A 19,481-nucleotide genomic window follows, 5' to 3' on the forward strand; every position below is an offset into this window, starting at 1 on the left:
TACTGAAAAGGCCCTGGCCCTAGTTGAGACCAATCTAACCACCTTGCGACCTGGGACCTCCAAAATGCTGTCATTTGTGGACCTTAAGGTCCTCCGTGGGGCATACCAGGGGCATACCTCTGCAAGGTATTGTAGTTCCAATGTGCCCTATTCCAGTCTAAAGGCTTCTAGTTCTTTCAGTTTAGTGTTCCTGCAAAGACAAGGTGTTATATCATACCAGGAGGGTCCGTGTGACTTTTATTCACATACCGTCTGTCAACACTGACCACCAACATTCATTCCTAGCACAATTTTCACATGACTGTTGGTCTCGGTGTGCTGCATCAAAAAACTAGAAACCCCAGGAAGAAACAATCCATATATTTGTGCTTCCCAGTAAAATGCCTGTTCACAACTGAAATGGTGAAAGAATGAGTGACACCATCTGTGGTACATGGTAAACAAACACTTCCCAGCAACAAACATGGAAGGACTTATCCTTTTATAACCATGTTCATACATATTGCAGCCAGAGATTTGAAAGCATGTGTGTCAGTTGCAATTGATAACACCACCAGTGTCTTTTGCCATTTAAGTTAAATGCTAGATTCCGCTTCCCCACCATGGGATCAGCTTGCTAAGGGTCCTGATTTGGCTCACAGTCTTGTTTTTCCTCTGGCCAAACCCACCTGTCCCACACTTGCTCCACAAATGCAAAGGGAAGCAATTGGGAACCTTAAAGCATGTTCATGGTTCTACTTCGGCAAGCAGAGCTTGCTTATGGTGCCTTTTAAATTTGGCACTGAATGCCAGCCTCAGTGGGACTGTTTCCACTCGAGACCTCCTGCAGAAGGCTGTGTTTGCAGTCAGTGCTGGGTTTAAATTCATGCTGAGACCAATGCCCCATTTTCAGTGGGAATCTTTGCAGCCCGAGCTTGAATTCAAGCCCACAGCTGTAAAGTTTCTTCCTTTGCATCCCCAATGTAAACAAAAGCTGGGGTTCATGGAATAATTCAGAAGCAGCTTTGAGTACATTCCCAATTCTTCCTTCCAAAGTCTTATTCACCTGACGCCCTATGATGCCAGGTGATTGAAAAGTCAGTAGTCACATCTTTCTGGATCCAGTTTCCCACCCCTGGACCAAGAGAAACAAAAGATAAGAACATTGTTCCAGTTCCTTTTGAAAGCCACTTTTGGTTGATAGGACTGTATATCTTTGGAGCAAATCCTGTTTAACTGCCATTATCGCTGCCCAAATTGCCATGATTGTTTGAAAGCAGGCAGAGCCCCTCCAAACTCCATGGGACTCAGGAAGCCCTCGATATCTGATTTCACATCTCAACCATCCAAGATCAGAGGCGATTCATATTGCACTTTTTAACCTAGTGGTTGTATCCAACCTAAGTTAGCCATGTCTTTCAGTATGTCTACTCTGAGAAGATATTTGATATTTGATTTTTTTTTTATTGTGAATAGTGGTATACAAATATTTGTATACATCAATAAAATTTTAAAAGTAAAATGTGATATGCTTGGTGCTGTATGGAAAGAAAGAAAGAAAGAAAGAAAGAAAGAAAGAAAGAAAGAAAGAAAGAAAGGCACTTGTTCCTATTGAGTAACTTTATTTTATTTTTGTTTAGAATACATGTGGATTTTTCCTTTTGAGTTTTCCTTTCTTCCTTCCTTCCTTCCTTCCTTCCTTCCTTCCTTCCTTCCTTTCTTTCTTGCCTGCCCTACCCAATCTCTGTTCACTAAACTGGCATTTGTTAACTAGGCAACTACCCAGCAATGGAGTGATGGGTTTCTCAAGGGCAAGAGTTCCAGACGAGACTGAACCGAACCCTCAGAGTTCTGTAGTGGATCAGAAGGTAATTCAACCCCCCATTTCAAAGGGGCATCCCTCTGTGCATAGTAGAGAGATCAAATTCTGATTGCTAATATTGCAGCCATGCTGGTTGGCATCCATCTGTCTTTGGAGACAATGGAGGGTGAAGTCAAACTGTCAGAAGGTCATAGCATCTGCACAGTAGCTGTAGACACTGATACAGGAGAGATATGTTTTGTTGCAGCTGGGGCAAATGAAGGCATCTGGTTGTGCAGATGTGCCATGGTGTTTCTTCCCCCTTCGCTCCTCGCAGTGGTCATTCCTCCTCTGGTCACTACTAGGGCTGCACAACTTTTCTGTCTCCAGGCACTGTGTTCATCCGCAAGGGATTCCCACATGGCGGGGTTGATGTTGCCAGCTTTAATGTCACATTTGCAGACATCTTTGTCATGCAGAGTCGGTCTGCCAACGGACCTGGTGCCTGAATCCAGCACCCCATAGAGCACGCCCTTGGGGATCCTGCCATCTTCTGTGGTAATATTGCTAATATTACCCTTTGCAAACATCATACATGGATGGAGTGCTATAGAAACTGGCCCTGGGAAAGTATTAAGGCAGAAAGATAGTGGCTGACCCAAGACAAATTGATGACTTCATTTGACCCATTCTAAAGTCCCACAGTCTCCCATGTAGTTTCTACTGACCCCTAATGTTCCAGGTGAGCTTTGCATCCCATAATAATTTGCAGTTGCTGTCCTCATTGGCTGGAAAGCAGGAACTGATACAGTCATACCTCGGGTTACAGACGCTTTGGGTTGCGTGATTTCGGGTTGCGCACTGCACCAAACCCGGAAGTACCGGAAAGGGTTACTTCCTGGTTTCAGTGCTTGCACATGCGCAGAAGCGCTAAATCGTGCTTTGTGCATGCGCAGAAGCACCGGATCACAACCCACGTGTGTGCAGACGTGGTGCTGCGGGTTGCGGACACTGCAGGTTGCGAACGTGCTTCCCGCATGGATCACGTTCGCAACCCGAGCGTCCACTGTACTTCCAGTTTTCTGCATGCTAGTCTGTACATTTGGATTCTACCCCTAATTACTCATACTTTGGAATGAACGTGCTAAACGTGCTAGCCATATTTTATCCTTACATTTTATGAGAATTAGAGTAATCAGGTTAAGGGAGGGAATTATGAAAGGTTATTAAACCAGATTAAATGTCTATTAGATCAATGCTTCATTTACACTTCCATGGCACAGCAAAGCATCCTGAATTTAAAATGGAGCTGCTTTAAACCTTGTGTGAGCATGTATAGAAACTAGCCTAGTGTACTGTACGTCTGTTCCTCCACTCGCTTTTGACTCTGGCCCCTCACACCAATGGCCCTCAGAAAGATGCTCAAAAGGAAGTGTATCCCTCAGGCTGAAATGTGTTCTCATCCCTGACTTGTGAAAACTGGAGTAATCAGGTTGAAAAGGTATTTTAAAAATTCATAGAATTGTAGAGTTGGAAGGGACCACTACAGTCATCTAGTCCAACCCCCTGCAATGCAGAAATCTTTTTGCCCAACATGGGACTCAAACCCATGATCCTGTGCTTAAGAGTCTCAGAGGCAGATGATGTTCCAATGAAAACAGAGCAGCAGCCAGTTAAGGTGAATCCCTACAAGACAACCTAGGAAAGTATTAAGCCCACAGACCTATATAAATAGGAATTTGCCAGCCAGCAGAATGCCATTGTTGTGTTCCCATGGAGGGTGAGGCCGATTCTGGGTCCCATGGAAAAGAAGGCAAGGCGGGTCAGAAGTTGTAAGACCACAGATAAGTCCAAGTGAGCAACTTGTTCCAGGAAGTCCCAGTCTGCTGGAAGCAGACTGAGGCCTTTTCAACCAGACTTACATCCTCCCCTTGTGGTGAAATCCAGAGTCTGACTCCAGGACTTCAAAGCACCCCACCCCCTGACATTATTAGTGACATCAGGTGACAGGCAGGTGTGTGGCCTCACTCACCTGTCAAATTTGGCCTGTGGAGGGGGGGGGGAAGTTCCCCACCCATGGTCTAAATGTATGCTGTGGATGTGACCGAGGTCATAACCACTTATTGCAGAAGATCTCAATTCTTCTAGAAGCACCAGTTTCTGAAACAAGTTCTGTGGTTGTCAAGAAACCAGCCCTCCTCTGTAACTATCACTTAAGCTTGCTCTTCTGTTTAGCCGTTGTTTGAGAGCGAGGTGGCTCTGCAACATTTGATGATAGGTTATAGACCCCACAATGCTGAGTTTGTACCTACTTTGTAAATTTAAGGGGATTGTATTATCTCCTCAAAGAATTGTAGGATTGGAGCTTGGTCGGCATGCCGAGAATTTGGTTAGTGATACTTTCCTTCCCCATCACAGGTCTACAATTTCCAGGGTTTCAAGAATGGCTATTAAGCCAATTTGGCTGTGATGTAGATAGGTCCTAAAGTCGGGGTGTGTGAAGATTGCCCAAGCCTTCAAAAGGCACCAGTGCATTGAAGCAGAGTTGGGAGTATGGCAAGAGTGTGAGGAGAGGAGAAGGCATACAAACCTTCTTCCCTTTCTTCTTCTTCCTCCTCCTCCTCCCTGCTCCTATTCCAAGAGCTGAATCTGTAAGAAGGTTTGCAGAACTCGTAAGAGAGAAAGAATTGCAATTCATGTTTTACTTTTGTGGTTTCTTAATGCTAAGCAGGAGGCAAAATGCTTCCTGGCCTCCTTCTCTTTTCCACATTTTCCAATTAGCGATTTGGCTTTTGAAACATCAGGCTGTTCCTACTTAAGATTCACGGTTTGCCTGCAAACATACAGGCTGGCACCCGCAGATGCTTAGCTCCAGTCCATTGTTTATCTCTTGTAGCAAACCACACAGAAGACTGGTTTCTATCTTTGGTGCCAGCCATAAAATACATCTCTGTGGGTTATTGCTTCAGCAGAGCTTAGAGGGGGAACGGCTGCACAAAGGCTATCAGCATCCATCTTGGTTCTTAATGGGAGCCTCATCCTTCTCAGAACTGTCAGCCATTCAAACACTGCAGCTTTCACAGGCATCTGGAGCATTCCAGCTGTCATGGGACCAGAGGACTGGAAGAGGTCAGAGATCACCTACTGGCAGCCAGGTCCATAGCCAGTCATTTCATGGCATGCACTCGCCATAAACAATCCATGTGGCAGAGCATTGGAGTTCAGAACATAAGAAGAGGCCTGCTCCTATTGCACATCTTAATTTTAAAAAAGGGCTTTTTAATTAAAATAAGCTTGCACATTGTACATCCTCACAGGTGGCAGTAGGTTAATTACCTACCAGCTGTGCAATTGGCACCGCATTTGTGCTCATGCACCCACACAGGGTTCTGCCCAACTTTGGGGGCCATGGGGAGGCTCACTGGGGCCTACCCTGCAAGGCCTGCCACAGGTCCCGCCATATTATTATTATTATTATTATTATTATTATTATTAGGGACTCCTGACCATTAGGTCCAGTCGTGGCTGACTCTGGGCTTGCAGCGCTCATCTCGCTTTATTGTCCGAGGGAGCCGGCGTACAGCTTCCGGGTCATGTGGCCAGCATGACTAAGCCACTCAAAGAGAGCAGACACGCTGATGGAGTCTCTGTGTATAGACAGAAGCCTGGAAGCCAATGTAGGTCTTTCAGGACCGGTGTTATATGGTCTCAGCAGCCGCTCCTAGTCCCCAGTCTAGCTGCCACATTCTGGATTAGTTGTAGTTTCCGGGTCACCTTCAAAGGTAGCCCCACATGGAGCGCATGGCAGTAGTCCAAGCAGGAGATAACCAGAGCATGCACCACCTTGGCATGCACCACTACAGGCAGGGAGGGTCTCATCCTGCGTACCAGATGGAGCTGATAAACAGTGGGGTGCAACTCAACACTGCCTGTGGAACAGAGCAGGGTTGAGCTGCATTGCGACGCGTCCCCTTCCCGGCGATAGGCCAGGCTCTCCCCGCCCATGTCCCGCCCTTGCCTCATGAGCAGCAGCACATCTTCAAGCGTAGCCACACGCACAGACTGAGGGGGGGCAACATTTGGCACGCCGCCCGCCCGCAACTCCCAAGTCTACCCCAAGCCATCAGGATAAGAGGGCGAGCTGTGCTGCTTTGCCAGCGGTCTTCCCCCCTTCTTCCTTCATTTTGACAGCTCGGGGGAGTCTCCCCAGAGGCTCACCTTGGCACCATCATTACATGTTTCTTTGCCGAGGCCTTTGGCCATTAAAGAATCACCAGTGGCCAACAGGCAGGTGCAAAATGCGCCTGGCTAATTTCAAACACTGGCATGAAGCTTCTGCCTACAAATCAGTTTTGCAAAATGCACAGTGACAACCAAGACAGGACTCTTTGTCAGCCACAAGAGAACACTTTTAATATAGACATCAACTTCATACAAGACATGTGGTTTTGGTTTGACTCGTGGTCTAGTTGTACATTTTCCAAGAAAAAACCTCAAAAAATCTTTTCAGGTGGAATATTTCCTATAGGAGAAACAGATAGAGAGTTATCAGCACTACTTGCTTTCTTCAGAGAGTCTTCAGAGAGCATACATGACGTGGCCTGTGGGAGAAGAAGACTCATTTTATCCCAGGTCTGTCCTCCTTTGCCCAAACCTTGAGCACTGCATTCCTTATCAGCTATAGCTCCGCCTTATCCATTTCTGTACTGCTTCCATGTTATTTTGATACTGGCTCTTGTAGGAACGCCTTGGTTTTAAGTCAGAGAGTTGGTCTGGAAGTCTGGAGCAGGGTGTTCTCCCCGCTCCATGCAAATTCTCCCTTCTTCCTCTTACCTATTTTATTTGTGAGGAGGGGGCTTCAACAGCAGCCACAGTGGTGCAGAAGCCATACCCTGCAAGAAAGAAGGAATCCCTGAATGTGTGAATGGTCTGTCACAGACCAAACGACCAAGGACGGGGCTTCAAGAAGCCGTTGCAGGAAGTCCCAGGTGAGCAGAGGGCTCTTGGGCTCGAATCCTGTTTGTGGCCAGGGGCGTCCCAATGGCGGGCAGGGGGCGGCTGCCCCAAGTGCCATCCTGAAGGGGGGTGACATTCCGATGCGCCCCCTGCCCGCACCCCCAAACACGCAAATCGTGAGCGGCAAAGCATAGAGCGGCAAAGCAATGAAATCCCCCTGTCCCCTTACCTGTGAGGCGAGAGGCCGTTGTCTCAGCTCCAGTCCCTCCTGGGATGCGGCGGCTCCCAGGCTGAACCTTCTCCTTGCTGCAAAACAAAGGGAGACATCAGCCGATGCCTGGCTCCCAGCCACGCGAGCCCCAGTCTGGGACAGGAGGGTGGGGACCTGGGAAGGGGGTGTTTCATCCTACCTGATCTTATAAGCTGCCCCACCCTGAACTCCTCCGTGCAGGCGTCTGGGCTCCGTCCCGACCAGCCTGGCACAGAGGCAGCAGCCAAAGTCTCCCCCGGCTCCGGAATAACTCTTGAGGTGTTATTGATGGGGGGAACCTTGTCTGCACCAAGTACGGCCGGGAAGGAGCCATGCCTGCACGGTGAACAGATGGAGGGTGAGGCAGGCGAGGATCAGGGGCCGGGAACTGCCATGATGGCCTGTTGTTCTTCGTCCCGGGAGCAGGCGCTGGAGCCTCATCCCTGGAGGCGTGGTCCTGTGGAGGAAGCAGGAAGCATCTGATGAGAAGGGGCTGAGGCAGATGAAAAACTACTGCCCCATTTTTGATGACCCCCCAAAAGAATTTCCACAAGGGCCCCTTCCTTCTGTCCCAGTACCTGATGTTTGCCACGTTTGCCAGTCCTCCAGGGATTTCGCCAGAATGAAGTAGACGTTGGGGAAAGGCTCCCTCCCTGCAAAGGAAATGGAGGAATCAGCAAGCGCCTGGATCCCAGATGACAGCACCAGTCTGGCGCATGAGGGAGGGGGGACACGGGAAGGAAACATTCCTAATATATGGGGCACTCAGTTGGCATTTCCACTTACCTGAAGTGGGAGCCTTCCCCCTCCCCTCATTCTGGCGGGCCTCTCGCCTAAGGAAGAAACAAGCTCTGTTAGTCAGATTGCTTTGAGGATTTGGAACCAGATAAATATATAGATGATAATATTTATTATTATCATCTATATATTTAGACATATTTATGAGCCAATTTTGTGCCCCACCCCTCACCTGTGCCCCTGGCGGGGGCCCACCTCATCACCCCCTAGCTAGGGCCCTGCTTGGACCACAGAGAAACCCTCTCCATAAAACTATAGGGATCTCTAAATCAGGCCTTCCTCCTCCACCCCCAAGATCACTGGGAAACCCTTCCCCTGCCACACAAGGTCACAACATACCTCCGGATTTTGCTGGGTTTCCCTGCACTACTGGGCTGCTCCTGGTTCCCCAAACCACGGCCCTGCAAAGGAAGAAGGACATTGTATTCTCTAGGGGGGCAGAAGAAGCACCCCTGCCAGGCTGCCCATGCCCACATCACCACAGGCTGCCAACCTGCTCCTGCCTGGGCGCCTGACCCCTGGCTTGGAAGGAGGGGGTGAGGGGCTGGGGCGATACGGGACTGCAACCCCCAACACAGCCCCTACCGCACAATTGCACTCATTTCACACGCTAGCAAAGTTATGCTTAAAATTCTACAAGGCAGGCTTAAGCCGTATGTGGACCGAGAACGAAAACAAAAATAAAAATCATTCCAATGAGAAGGAAATGCAAGAAGGGGAAGAAATGGCGGTAGTGAGAGACTTTCTTGGGCTTCATGATCACTGCAGATGGTGACAGCAGCCACGAAATTAAAAGACGCCTGCTTCTTGGGAGAAAAGCAATGACAAACCTGGACAGCATCTTAGAAAGCAGAGACATCACCTTGCCGACAAAGGTCCGTATAGTTAAAGCTATGGTTTTCCCAGTAGTGATGTATGGAAATGAGAGCTGGACTATAAAGAAGGCTGATCGCCAAAGAATTGATGCTTTTGAATTATGGTGCTGGAGGAGACTCTTGAGTCTGCAAGAAGATCAAACCTATCCATTCTTAAGGAAATCAGCCCTGAGTGCTCACTGGAAGGACAGATCCTGAAGCTGAGGCTCCAGTACTTTGGCCACCTCATGAGAAGAGAAGACTCCCTGGAAAAGACCCTGGTGGTGGGAAAGATGGAGGGCACAAGGAGAAGGGGACGACAAAGGATGAGATGGTGGGACAGTGTTCTCGAAGCTACCAACATGAGTTTGACCAAACCACGGGAGGCAGTGGAAGATAGGAGTGCCTGGCATCCATGGGGTCACGAAGAGGCGGACATGACTAAATGACTAAACAACAAGAAGTTGCTTTGGGAGACGATAATCAGGCATAGCCCAGTTCTGTGAAGCTTGGAGGGGGAGGTGAGGCATCTGGGTTTTAGCAGTACCGTGGTACCTCGGGTTAAGAACTTAATTTGTTGTGGAGGTCTGTTCTTAACCTGAAACTGTTCTTGACCTGAGGTACCACTTTAGCTAATGGGGCCTCCCACTGCCACTGCCCAATTTCTGTCCTCATCCTGAAGCAAAGTTCTTAACCTAAGGTACTATTTCTGTACAAGCCAAGCCCTGGCTCCATGGCTCACCTCAGTTAAGAAAATCCTCTTGCCTCCAAGTTGGGAGAGACCCCATTTTTTCAGCACTGAATGGCCACATGCTCAGAGCGATGGCGGCCGTGCTGCTGCTTCTAAGTCCAGCTCAGCTTCAGCCCCCCCCCTCGTGCCCCTTCTAGAACCAACCGCTCTCAACCGACTCTCACCTGCCCCCCCTTCAAACTCCCTTTCCAAGCCTCCTTCCATCTTCCGTCTCTACCAGAATTCCACTCTCTCTCTTCCCCCTCCCTCCCTGCTTGACATTCCCTTTGGAATTGTAATAGCATCACCTCACAATAATAATATTGCCACTCATCTCCTCCAGGCCTCCTACCTTGAGAATCCATCTTTCTCTACCAACTCTCACTGTCATCTTGCAGGGCACTATAAGGCTTGCTTGCAAAGCAGCACTTTGTGACACCAGCGGGCAAATAGGGGCCAGGCTGCTGGGTTGTCCGGCAGCTAAAACCAGGGGGGTCAAAGTGTGCTGGGATGAGGCCACCGTGGGTCAGGCTAGAGGGGGCTGTTGGGGTGTGTGGTTGTGCCTCCCCTTCTGCATCTTGCTCCCCCACCCGTTCCTTCAGCTGCTTGAGAGAATCTTAGCATGGTCGAGTTGGAAGGGATGCCAAGGTTCATCTAGTCCAACCCCCGGCAGTGCAAGGATCCTGTCCACTGCCAGCCCCTGGCTGGGCTCCACACTCCCACCACCTTCTTACCTGCCGGATGCACAGACCCCTTGCCATTCTGCATGGGGTGGGGAAAGGGGAGAGAGAGATGTTTTGCTCCCTGTCCCTCCGTACATGGATATGAGAGCCCTGTCAATATCTCAAGGGCGTCACAGGAAGGAAGCTTGTTTTCTCCTGCTCCAGAGGCCCTCAGGACCTGAAGCCATGGCTTCAAGTGACCAGAAAGGAGATTCCAACTCCAGGAAGAACTTTCTGACAGCAAGAGCTGTTTGACAGTGGGAGGAAATCCCTCGGAAGGCGGTAAGACTCTCCTTCCTTGGAGGTTTTTCAGCAGAGCTTGGACGGCCATCTGCCATGGGTTCTTGAGCTGAGATTCCTGCATTGCAGGGGGTTGGACTAGATGACCCTCGGGGTCCCTCGCAAATCGACAATTCTAGGATCCTCTGATTTAAAGTGCATCCAGTGAGCATTTAAAGCACATGACATCCCCCAAATGATCCTGGGCATTGCAGATTCCCTCTCAGAGAGGCCAGTGTGGTGTAGTGCTTAAGAGCGGTGGACTCGTAATCTGGTGAACCGGGTTCGATTCCCCACTCCTCCACATGCAGCTGCTGGGTGACCTTGGGCCAGTCACACTTCTCTGAAGTCTCTCAGCCCCACTCACCTCACAGAGTGTTTGTTGTGTGGGAGGAAGGGAAAGGAGAATGTTAGCCACTTTGAGACTCGTTAAGGGGAGTGAAAGGTAGGATATCAAATCCAAACTCTTCTTTTTCTCCTCCTCCTCCTCCTCCTCCTCCTCCTCCTCACAGACCTACAAATCCCAGAAGCCCTAACAAACTACAATTCCCAGGATCCTTTGGGGGAAGACACCTGCTTTTTAGAACAGAGAGGAGAACCTGCAGCTGACTTCCCCCAATTTCCTAGGAACCAGGAATGGGAAGCTCAAGTGCTTCTAAGAGGATGACTTCACAGAGCAGGGGGGATAAAATATTGCTCCAAAAGTTGGCTGCCTCCCCTGGATGTACATTTCCAAAATAGAAGATAAAAAACAAAATACAGCAAGAGTGTTTTGTGTTCTGCAGGCTCCTATTTGTTATGTGCAAACGGCTTTAGATACCTATGAGGTCCATAAATTACCATGTAGCATATATTCAACACAAAAAACAGTGGCAATTTGTTGTTGACAAAGGACAGCTGGACATATAAAGGGCCCCATTACCTTCAGTAGCTTAGGGCCTCATCAAACCTAAATCCAGCTCTGCATTGGACATTCGGCTTCCAAAGAATGTTCGCAAACCAGAACACTCACTTCTGGGGTTGGGAGCCAAAACGTTCGAGTCGCAAGGCGTTTAAGATCCAAGGTACAACTTTATGTTCTTTTAAAGTTTTTTTAAAAAAAATGTTTTCAGCTTTAGGTTTGTCTTTGCTGAATGAAATGGTCTTAAATAGATACTGTGAGCTATCTTGAGCAGTTGTGGAAAGATTTTGAGTATTTCAAATAAACAAACGGCAGTGAGTGAAGCCATCAGCAGGATCAATCCTGAGACCAAAAGACTCTGCAATACTCCCAAATTTATGTCAGGATAATAAATCAGCTAGGACTGAGCCTTCAAATCTGCTCACATGTTGCAGTGCTAAACACATTGGCAGTGAAATGTATTTTTAACCAATTCTATGCAGGAAAACCCCCAATAGTGAGCCCACCCACTCCTACCATCTGGAACCAAGGACCTGGGTTTTCAGATCAGAGGGTAGGACTTCAGGTCTGGTTTCCACTTCTGCTCCTTTCCTTTTTTCTTGTTGAAAACAGCATCTTCCAGTATTCCAGTTGCTGGTTGTGGTCCTACCCTGTCTTTTCTGCCCCACCTTTAGCACATATATTCTCAGTGGAGGAACCGGCTTCATGAATCACGGTTGTAAGCCGATTTATTACAAAACTGACTAAGAATTTGTTTTTAAACAAAGATCTCTGCTTGGAATGTAGGGATAAGTAGAGACGCTTTGAAAGTGAAGCAAAACTCAGCCGTTCTCCCAGCACTGAGGCTCAGCCTCATGGAGACTAATCCTGTACATAAGATTAATGTTGTCTGCTTCATGTTGCATTTGTGATGCTCTATCATGTCATTGTTATTTATTGTTGGTTAGCCAAATGGTCAGGGGTCCCTTTACCTTTACCAAACCTCAGCACCACTGCCAAATAAAAAGGTCCTTTCTGGCTTCATCTGGAAGAAAGGGGTTGTGGGTAGAGCTTCCCTAGTAGAAGATCATAAGAGGCGCACTTGCAAGGTGAAGCAATCTCTGAAATTCACCCTTCTTCTAGTTTTGATGCTGGCTTCTTAAAGAGACTCCACCTCATTACCCCTGCTGCTGGAATGCTAATGCGTCTTTGGCTCTGTGTCATGGGGGCCTGAGAGGATGGATTAGATATCATTTGCGAAGTGCTTTGAAGATGAACTTCACTGTATAAACATGGAGCATTACTAGTGTCCTTTAAGCAGCTCCCATCCATGAGAATCCCATTTCCAGTGTCATTTTATTTTATTACATTTTTTCCTGATGCGCTGACATTCCTGCCATAATCTGATTTTCATTAGCTGTGATGTACTACAGAGATTTGGACTTCCAACATTCACCAGCATTTGTTACCATAAGTGTTACCGCAAGTGAGCAGCGCTCCATGCTGGGAGGAAGGGAGGGGGGAATAGCTTGACTTTGGTCACAGAACAGCTCTTAAAAAGTTGTCGTTGTGTGCAGGGTTGTGTTGCAGGAAAGCTCAGCTGCAGTTCTCAGGAACGATTCTGGGGCATGAGCAACCAAAACTATCTTCTCCCAGACCTGTTGCAACAGAGCCAGGTTTCGAATTGTTCAGCAAACCAGCTGAAAGTTGCTCAGAACCACTTTCCGGAACCTCAGAGCCAGGCTATTCCCAACAAGGTAAATGTCACATATTATGACAATAAACAAACTGAAATGCAGTCCTTCTTTTGAGATTCAAACTTCTCTGAATTATATGATGCAGTTCTCCAATCAAAAAAGTATACAAACAAAAAATGCACATTGTAATGAAAATAACATACAAAACTACTAGGGGAAATGCCTTGCAAAAATGTGTAATAGGAGAAGTTGTGTGCAAAAATTCTTATCTCAGGACAGTTGCGCTGGCTTGACCCTGTGATTGAGGGGGACTAGCACCACCAATGTGCTGACGTCACCGCCTTGCAACATGCTCATGCTGTGTGTATATTCCACATGACTTGCTGACATCATTTGCGCATGTCGCCTGGCATATTATGCACATGCTGCGCAAGTTATGTGAGCATGTCGCACAACGTGACTATTGAGTTGTTGATGTTGTTGTTAGTTTTAGATGTCCAGCAGTGTCTAAAATGTCATATATTTTGAAGCCCTGTAGTAACTCTGTTTTATCCTGGGGGGTGATAGATATTGGCCATTAGCATTCCATTGCATCTTGCCAGAAGTTTTGGTCTGCATTGCTATGGATCTGCAGGGAGGCTGTGCCAGTTACTTGAGGTTGTTATAAGTTCCAAATTAAAGGAAAGCATTTATGTTCATTTACTTCAGTCTTCTCCTTTCAGCTGTTTTGGAAGGGAGATTTAATGGTGAATCATGGGTGTCTGTGTAGTGGTGAAGAGAAATAACCTGCCCAACACATGTTATTGCTGTATAATTTTTATAGATGTGAAAGAACTAGATTTATTTACCCTTTGTTTTTGTTTTCCTTTCCAATGAAGCTTTAGAGTACAATCCACTTCTAATCATCCAGATTTCTAATAGTTAGATCCACTTCCACCTTCTAGAATCAGAGAATCACTGAAATGTAGAGTTAGGAAGCACCACAATGATCATCTAGTCTAAATGCAGGAATCTATTTGCCCAACATGGGGCTTGAACCCATCACCTTGAGATTAAAAGCCACATGCTCTACCAACAGAGCTACCCCAGCTGGAACTTCTGCACACCTTCCATTCCAGAGCCCTGATAAGTATCCAGTCTTACTGGATGTCTGGAAGGGGTTTCAGAGCAGTGGGCCAGACTCTACTACTCACTCAACTAGGACTCTGTGTGTTTTTTTTATAATAATATTTATTAAAATTTCAGAGGAAATACAAAAATATAAAAAAAGAAAAAAAGAAGAAAAAAAGAAGACAAAAAGATACAAAATACAGAAAAATAAAAATAAAAATAGTTAAAAACAAATCAGTCATTCCATATCCTATCTTTCATCTGCCTATTTCCCTGACTTCCTCACACCTCCCTTTTTTGTATCCTGATTCAGTCATTGTTTCAGCAAATCCTTTCTACATTTTATCTTATAACCAATTAATTAACTCTATACATCCTATCCATCTTTCACCATATTCTGATGTTCAATTTACCTTACTTTATTTAACCTTATCTTACCATAAAATACCTTAACCTTATCTTAGCACAAAATACCGTAAAATACCTTAAAACTTTAAAACTTAATACTTATTTATCCTTATATCATTTCTGCTAAAGCCAGACAATTTCATTCCAACATTCTCCCTAATATTCATTAATTTTACACTAATTCCCAAAATAAAATTTTTTCTTTATAGACTCTTCCAGTTTTCATCCAACGTCCCTTCTTCCTGGTCTCGGGTTGTGTCAGTCCTTATTATTCAATTCCATCTAGTCCATCAACCTGGTAGTCTGATATCCGAGGCTCTTAAGTCTCTTCCATGCCTCTTCTGCAGATCTTTTTCTTCTTGTTTATGCTTGCACTTTTCCTTGTCTTTTGTTGGTCTCTTTCTTAGTTTCTTTCCTTTCTCCTTAGGGAGTAGGTCTCCGGGGAATTTCCATCCATACTCATGTCCATCTCCCCACGTCAAACCAGCCCATTCCCCACAGTCCCACTCCCCACAGTCATCAATATAATCCAAAAGATCTTTAACAGCATATTTTAAAATCTCTCCAAAGTTGAGATCCTCCTCAGCTCCAGATTCCTTCAGGCCTAATTCAAGTTCATTCTTCCAAAACAGCGGCTTATACTCCTGCAGGCCTCGGGTCTCACCATTTGTGTTGCTTGATGTAGCACCGTAGCTTCCTCCATTATTATCTGCCCTTGCATTTGCCCAGTCGAACCAGTTTCCTGGATTGGTCCCTGTATAATTTCTATGTCAATATTCCCTATTTGTCCACATTCACTAGTCATCAAATCCAACTTCTCATTCATCAAATCCACCTTCTCATGCAACTGCTCCAGCAAAGCACTTGTCTTGCAAAAAGCAAGCACCAGGACTTCTTCCAAACACATTTTTATTCAAGGTCACAGTCTGGTCCCACGATGTTAATCTCGCAGCTGTGAAATCCCCAAGTAAACTGCAGCAACAATTTGACAAGCTCTCTCTAGAGGATACAATTTCTATTTGTGTCCATCTTTTTAAATCATGTCCAACAAAAGAAAGTTACTTTCAGTTTTCAAATATTTTGTTTCTTTAGAATGCAAACAGGCAGCAGTGGAATCAATTTGTTTCTCTTTTTTCTTGCTAGGTTTGAGACGGTGGAAACTTATTTTCCTTTACTCCCTCTCCAGCAGGCTTGAACAGTTTAACCCCCCCCCCTTTTCTCCTGCTTCCAAGGGGGTTTTAATGGTTATAAATGAAGGAAATTTCGACCTTTGTAAAGCGACTTTCCAGGCTATTAGCTTACAAGATTTTTGCTTCAGTCTATTTACAGAAAGCGGAAGGCGGACTTCCTGTTTTGAACCTTCCCGCTTCGGTGCCAAATTAAAATATTTCTTGATCCAATTTTCCGTTTCTACTCACGGGTACTTGTTTAGAATCCAATTGTCGACAGGAAAAAGTCAGCGCTCTCCGGCAATGGCAATGCGGCTTCCCTCCGTGAAAATAGCAGTCAGTTCGCAGCACCGTGCCGATCACCCTCCTTCGCTCCGGAGCCCCAAAATGGGGTTCCCCGCGAATAGGGGAGGCGCTCCTGGTGCTCTGCCGAACCCCACATTCCCAGGCTTCTTCCACCTGGGATTTCTAGCGGGTCCCCACCTTCGCCGCGGCGGGTAGACCCAGTTTCCACGGAGACAGTTCCTCCGGTCGGAGGAACTCCGCCATTTCGCCGATGGCGCTAACCCGGAAGTCCACTCAACTAGGACTCTGGTCAGATCTACTGCTCCTTCCCATACTACCACACTTTCTTCTTCACAGCCTAGGTGGCTTTCTAGTAGCATTGGCCGCAGGGTACCTTAGTGCAGCAACCCAGTAGAATGCAACGTGCATAAGCTCTGCAGTGGTACCTCGGTTTACGAACAGCCCTGTTTACCAACTATTTGGGTTTTGAACTTCCACAAAACCAGAAGTCTATGAACTTTACCTCAGTCTAGGAACGGAATCCAAATGGTGGAAGGGCACCGGCAGTGGGAGACCTCATTAGGGAAAGCGCAGCTTCAGTTTAAGAACGGACTTCCGGAACAGATTAAGTTCGTAAACCGAGGTACCACTGTAATTAAGTTGTGGTATCACTTTCAAAGCAAGGTTTTAGTTTCGTTTGGGGTTTTTTTAAGGAGGGTGTTGAAGTAGAACCATCCATCCCAGAGACAGCAGCCTGTCCCAACCCTGGGCCTCCAGATCTTGTTGGACTACAACTCCCATCATCCCTGACTGCCAGTTCTGCTGTCTTAAGAATGATGGGAGTTGTAGTCCAACAGCATCTGGGGGTCCAAGGCTGGGAAAGGTCACCGTATAGTATACATGTAGCACCATCAATGCAGTCAGTTGTGATTAAGTTCCTTTGTTTCATCTTAAATTTTTTTCCCATTTTAGGCACCGAGCACTAACAACACTCCCTCAAAAAATAGTTCCTCATCTACGACATCATTCACATCATTCATAGATCCTCGGCTTCTACAAATGTCACCTCCTTCAAGTCCAACTGGACCAAACTGTGGTTCTCGTGAGTACAGTTGCTTTAATTGCAGAACATGCCATATTTGCCTCTTTTGGGGGGGAGGAAGGGAATAGTGTCCTCCCTTAAAGAGGGCATGTGTGGCGGAGAGACCTGGAGACTGACCACCTTTGTTGTGCGTGAGTAAGATTGGTCAGCCACAACACCCGATTGGCAGGTCCCTCATTGCTGGGTGTAATCTGGCCAATGGGGCGCAGTCCAAATGGATTGAGGGACCTATTTATGCCCATGCACATGACCCAGAACTTTCTCTTTCGGCGCATGCATTCGGAACACCCGCCCACCTCTCCCTACTTTTAGGGCTTTGCGCTTGACCTTACTATGCCATCATGTGTCATCTGTCATTGGGACAGGGGCACGGCAGGAATTTCCCCTACTTGGCTGATTGGCTGTTGCCATTTGGGTTTCGCCTGCCGCTTAGCAAATCGTCACAACTTGTAAGATTGCAAATAGGCTCTGGTTCAAGTGATAGGGATGGGAGAACGCTCTCACCATCCCTATGTGAAGGGTATTCCATTAAAAGAATCCAGTGACTCGATGGTTTGGTCAACCCCTGAGAGGGGGTTGTGCCCGTGCTGGAGTCCAGGGGGACATACAGGTGACGGAGATAGCCTGTTCCTGGCTTTCCACTTATCCAGGTGTTCAGCCTTGGCTGACCTATGCTGGTGCCCTGGGTCAGCGCTACCTGCATGGCAGGGAGCTAGTCCTCAATGGTAGTAGCATTCGCTTGTAAATGACGCGCAATGGTTTTCCATAATCAGGTGACTCTTACTTTGCTTCTCCCCTGGCACTAGTGGAACAAACCGCAATTCCTGAGTAGGGATAAGGGAGAAATTGAGTTTGGTTGCACATCTAAAGATGAACTTACCTAATTTGCACTTTCTGAAACGATGCATGAACCAAAGCACAGACATCCTTCATAATGTGCCCTTCTCCAAATTTTACAAACCAGGACTCCAGTCAAGCAATGTGTACAAAAATACACATATGAACAACAAAAGTGTGCATATAAATGCATATATTAGTGAAAAGGACATACAAAAAGGCACTACATATGGTGGAAATTGCTTTGAGAAAAATATGTACATTAGGCAAAAATGCATACAAAAAGGTGTATATCAGGACTAAACTGAAATGTTGTCTTTTAAATCACAAACTGATGTGGAAATGTAGAGAACTGGAACTTAAGATTAGAAAGATGAGAAACTGGGAGAAACTGAAATTGACATAGTCACCCATCCAAATCCCTGTCTTAGCCTTATAAGGATCATGGCTTGCTCCACTCCAAGCAAGGGTGGACTTGGGTCTTTCAAATTTATGCATCACCCTGTGCAAGGCCAAAATTTGGTGCCCCCTCCACCTCCTGCCTACTGTTCTGCTCAATTCACTACATCATAGTTGCAACACCCCGGAGAACTCCCTAGGCCCAGTGCCCAGTGCGGCAGAACTGGTCGCACTACTCTAATCCACCTCCGCTCCAAGCCAAACTTCGGTTTTGGCTTCCCATTCATGGTTTATTCAAGTGAACCACGAATAGTAAACCATTATGTGTGGTTTTCTGTTACCTGCAAATTTGCCTGGTAGAAGGCGGACTGCAGTGACCTTCTCCCAGCAGGCAAGCACCTTATTTACTTAGATAATTCTTTGTTCTTTGGGCGGAATACACTGGTCTGTCACATTTACTGGTGCCAATATGGGATGTCATTGCATAGGGAATACCATGCAAATAGTTGCTTCAAAGGAATGTTTTTTGTCAAGACTGACAAAACTCCCTGTACCCCACCTGCTCTGATCCTAAACATTATCAGGCTCCTTCCAGTAGTTGCTATTTGTATTTTTAAAATGTGCACATTAAATGCAAATGAATAGCATCACTTGCAGTCTGGCCCTTAGGTCACATCCACACCATAAATTTAAAGCAAATGCTCTCTCACAAAGCTGTGGCTTCCTGGATGCCTTGGGGGAAGTAATGTGCATTAAATGTATATTGTGGATGTGACATATTAGATGTCATTCAAAAAGAGATTAGAAATCCTGCTTTCATGAGGGGCACACTTAGAGTGTGGGGCACAGTTGCCTCACAAGCCATGTGTTGTGCAAGAAAACATAACAATCATTTTATAAAAACCCTCTGCTTCTCTTCCCCAGCATCCAGTGTGAAACCAGAGCCCACCAGCAGGCAAAACGCAAGGAAAGGCTCCGTTGTCAACGTGAACCCCACCAATATCCGCCCACAGAGTGACAGCCCAGAAATCCGCAAATACAAAAAGAAGTTCAACTCTGAGATCTTGTGTTCTGCGTTGTGGGGTAAGAAGGTTTATCTGAAGCAGGAATAGATGGCTTGCGATTCTGAGGTTCTTAGAGGCTTGTTCAGATCTTTAAAAATATAGGGGGAAGGGCCAAAGCACCCTGGAAGAGCACTTACTTTGCATGATCATAGGTAGGACTC

At 46.5% G+C, this 19,481-nt stretch overlaps 1 protein-coding gene and 1 long non-coding RNA gene across 5 annotated transcripts in view; one reads left to right on the forward strand and one right to left on the reverse strand.

Moving 5' to 3' along the window:
- Nucleotides 1–19,481, forward strand: part of NRK (Nik related kinase) — a 137,945-nt gene that overhangs the window by 72,781 nt on the left and 45,683 nt on the right. For 3 of the 4 annotated variants that reach the window (XM_053374685.1, XM_053374688.1, XM_053374689.1), the window contains 4 exons: nucleotides 1,754–1,847; nucleotides 12,827–13,006; nucleotides 16,891–17,020; nucleotides 19,181–19,339. In XM_053374685.1, the coding sequence (XP_053230660.1) occupies nucleotides 1,754–1,847; nucleotides 12,827–13,006; nucleotides 16,891–17,020; nucleotides 19,181–19,339 (563 nt within the window). The remainder of the gene's footprint in view (nucleotides 1–1,753; nucleotides 1,848–12,826; nucleotides 13,007–16,890; nucleotides 17,021–19,180; nucleotides 19,340–19,481) is intronic. The other variant, XM_053374687.1, reaches the window with a different exon arrangement.
- LOC128406881 (uncharacterized) lies at nucleotides 6,629–7,264 on the reverse strand. The gene is made up of 2 exons (XR_008328648.1): nucleotides 6,966–7,264; nucleotides 6,629–6,672 (listed from the first exon to the last, which is right to left on the reverse strand). It is a non-coding gene; the product is annotated as an uncharacterized LOC128406881 (long non-coding RNA).

The sequence above is a fragment of the Podarcis raffonei genome, chromosome Z, assembly GCF_027172205.1.
Source record: "Podarcis raffonei isolate rPodRaf1 chromosome Z, rPodRaf1.pri, whole genome shotgun sequence".
Classification (NCBI taxonomy): Eukaryota; Metazoa; Chordata; class Lepidosauria; order Squamata; family Lacertidae; genus Podarcis; species Podarcis raffonei.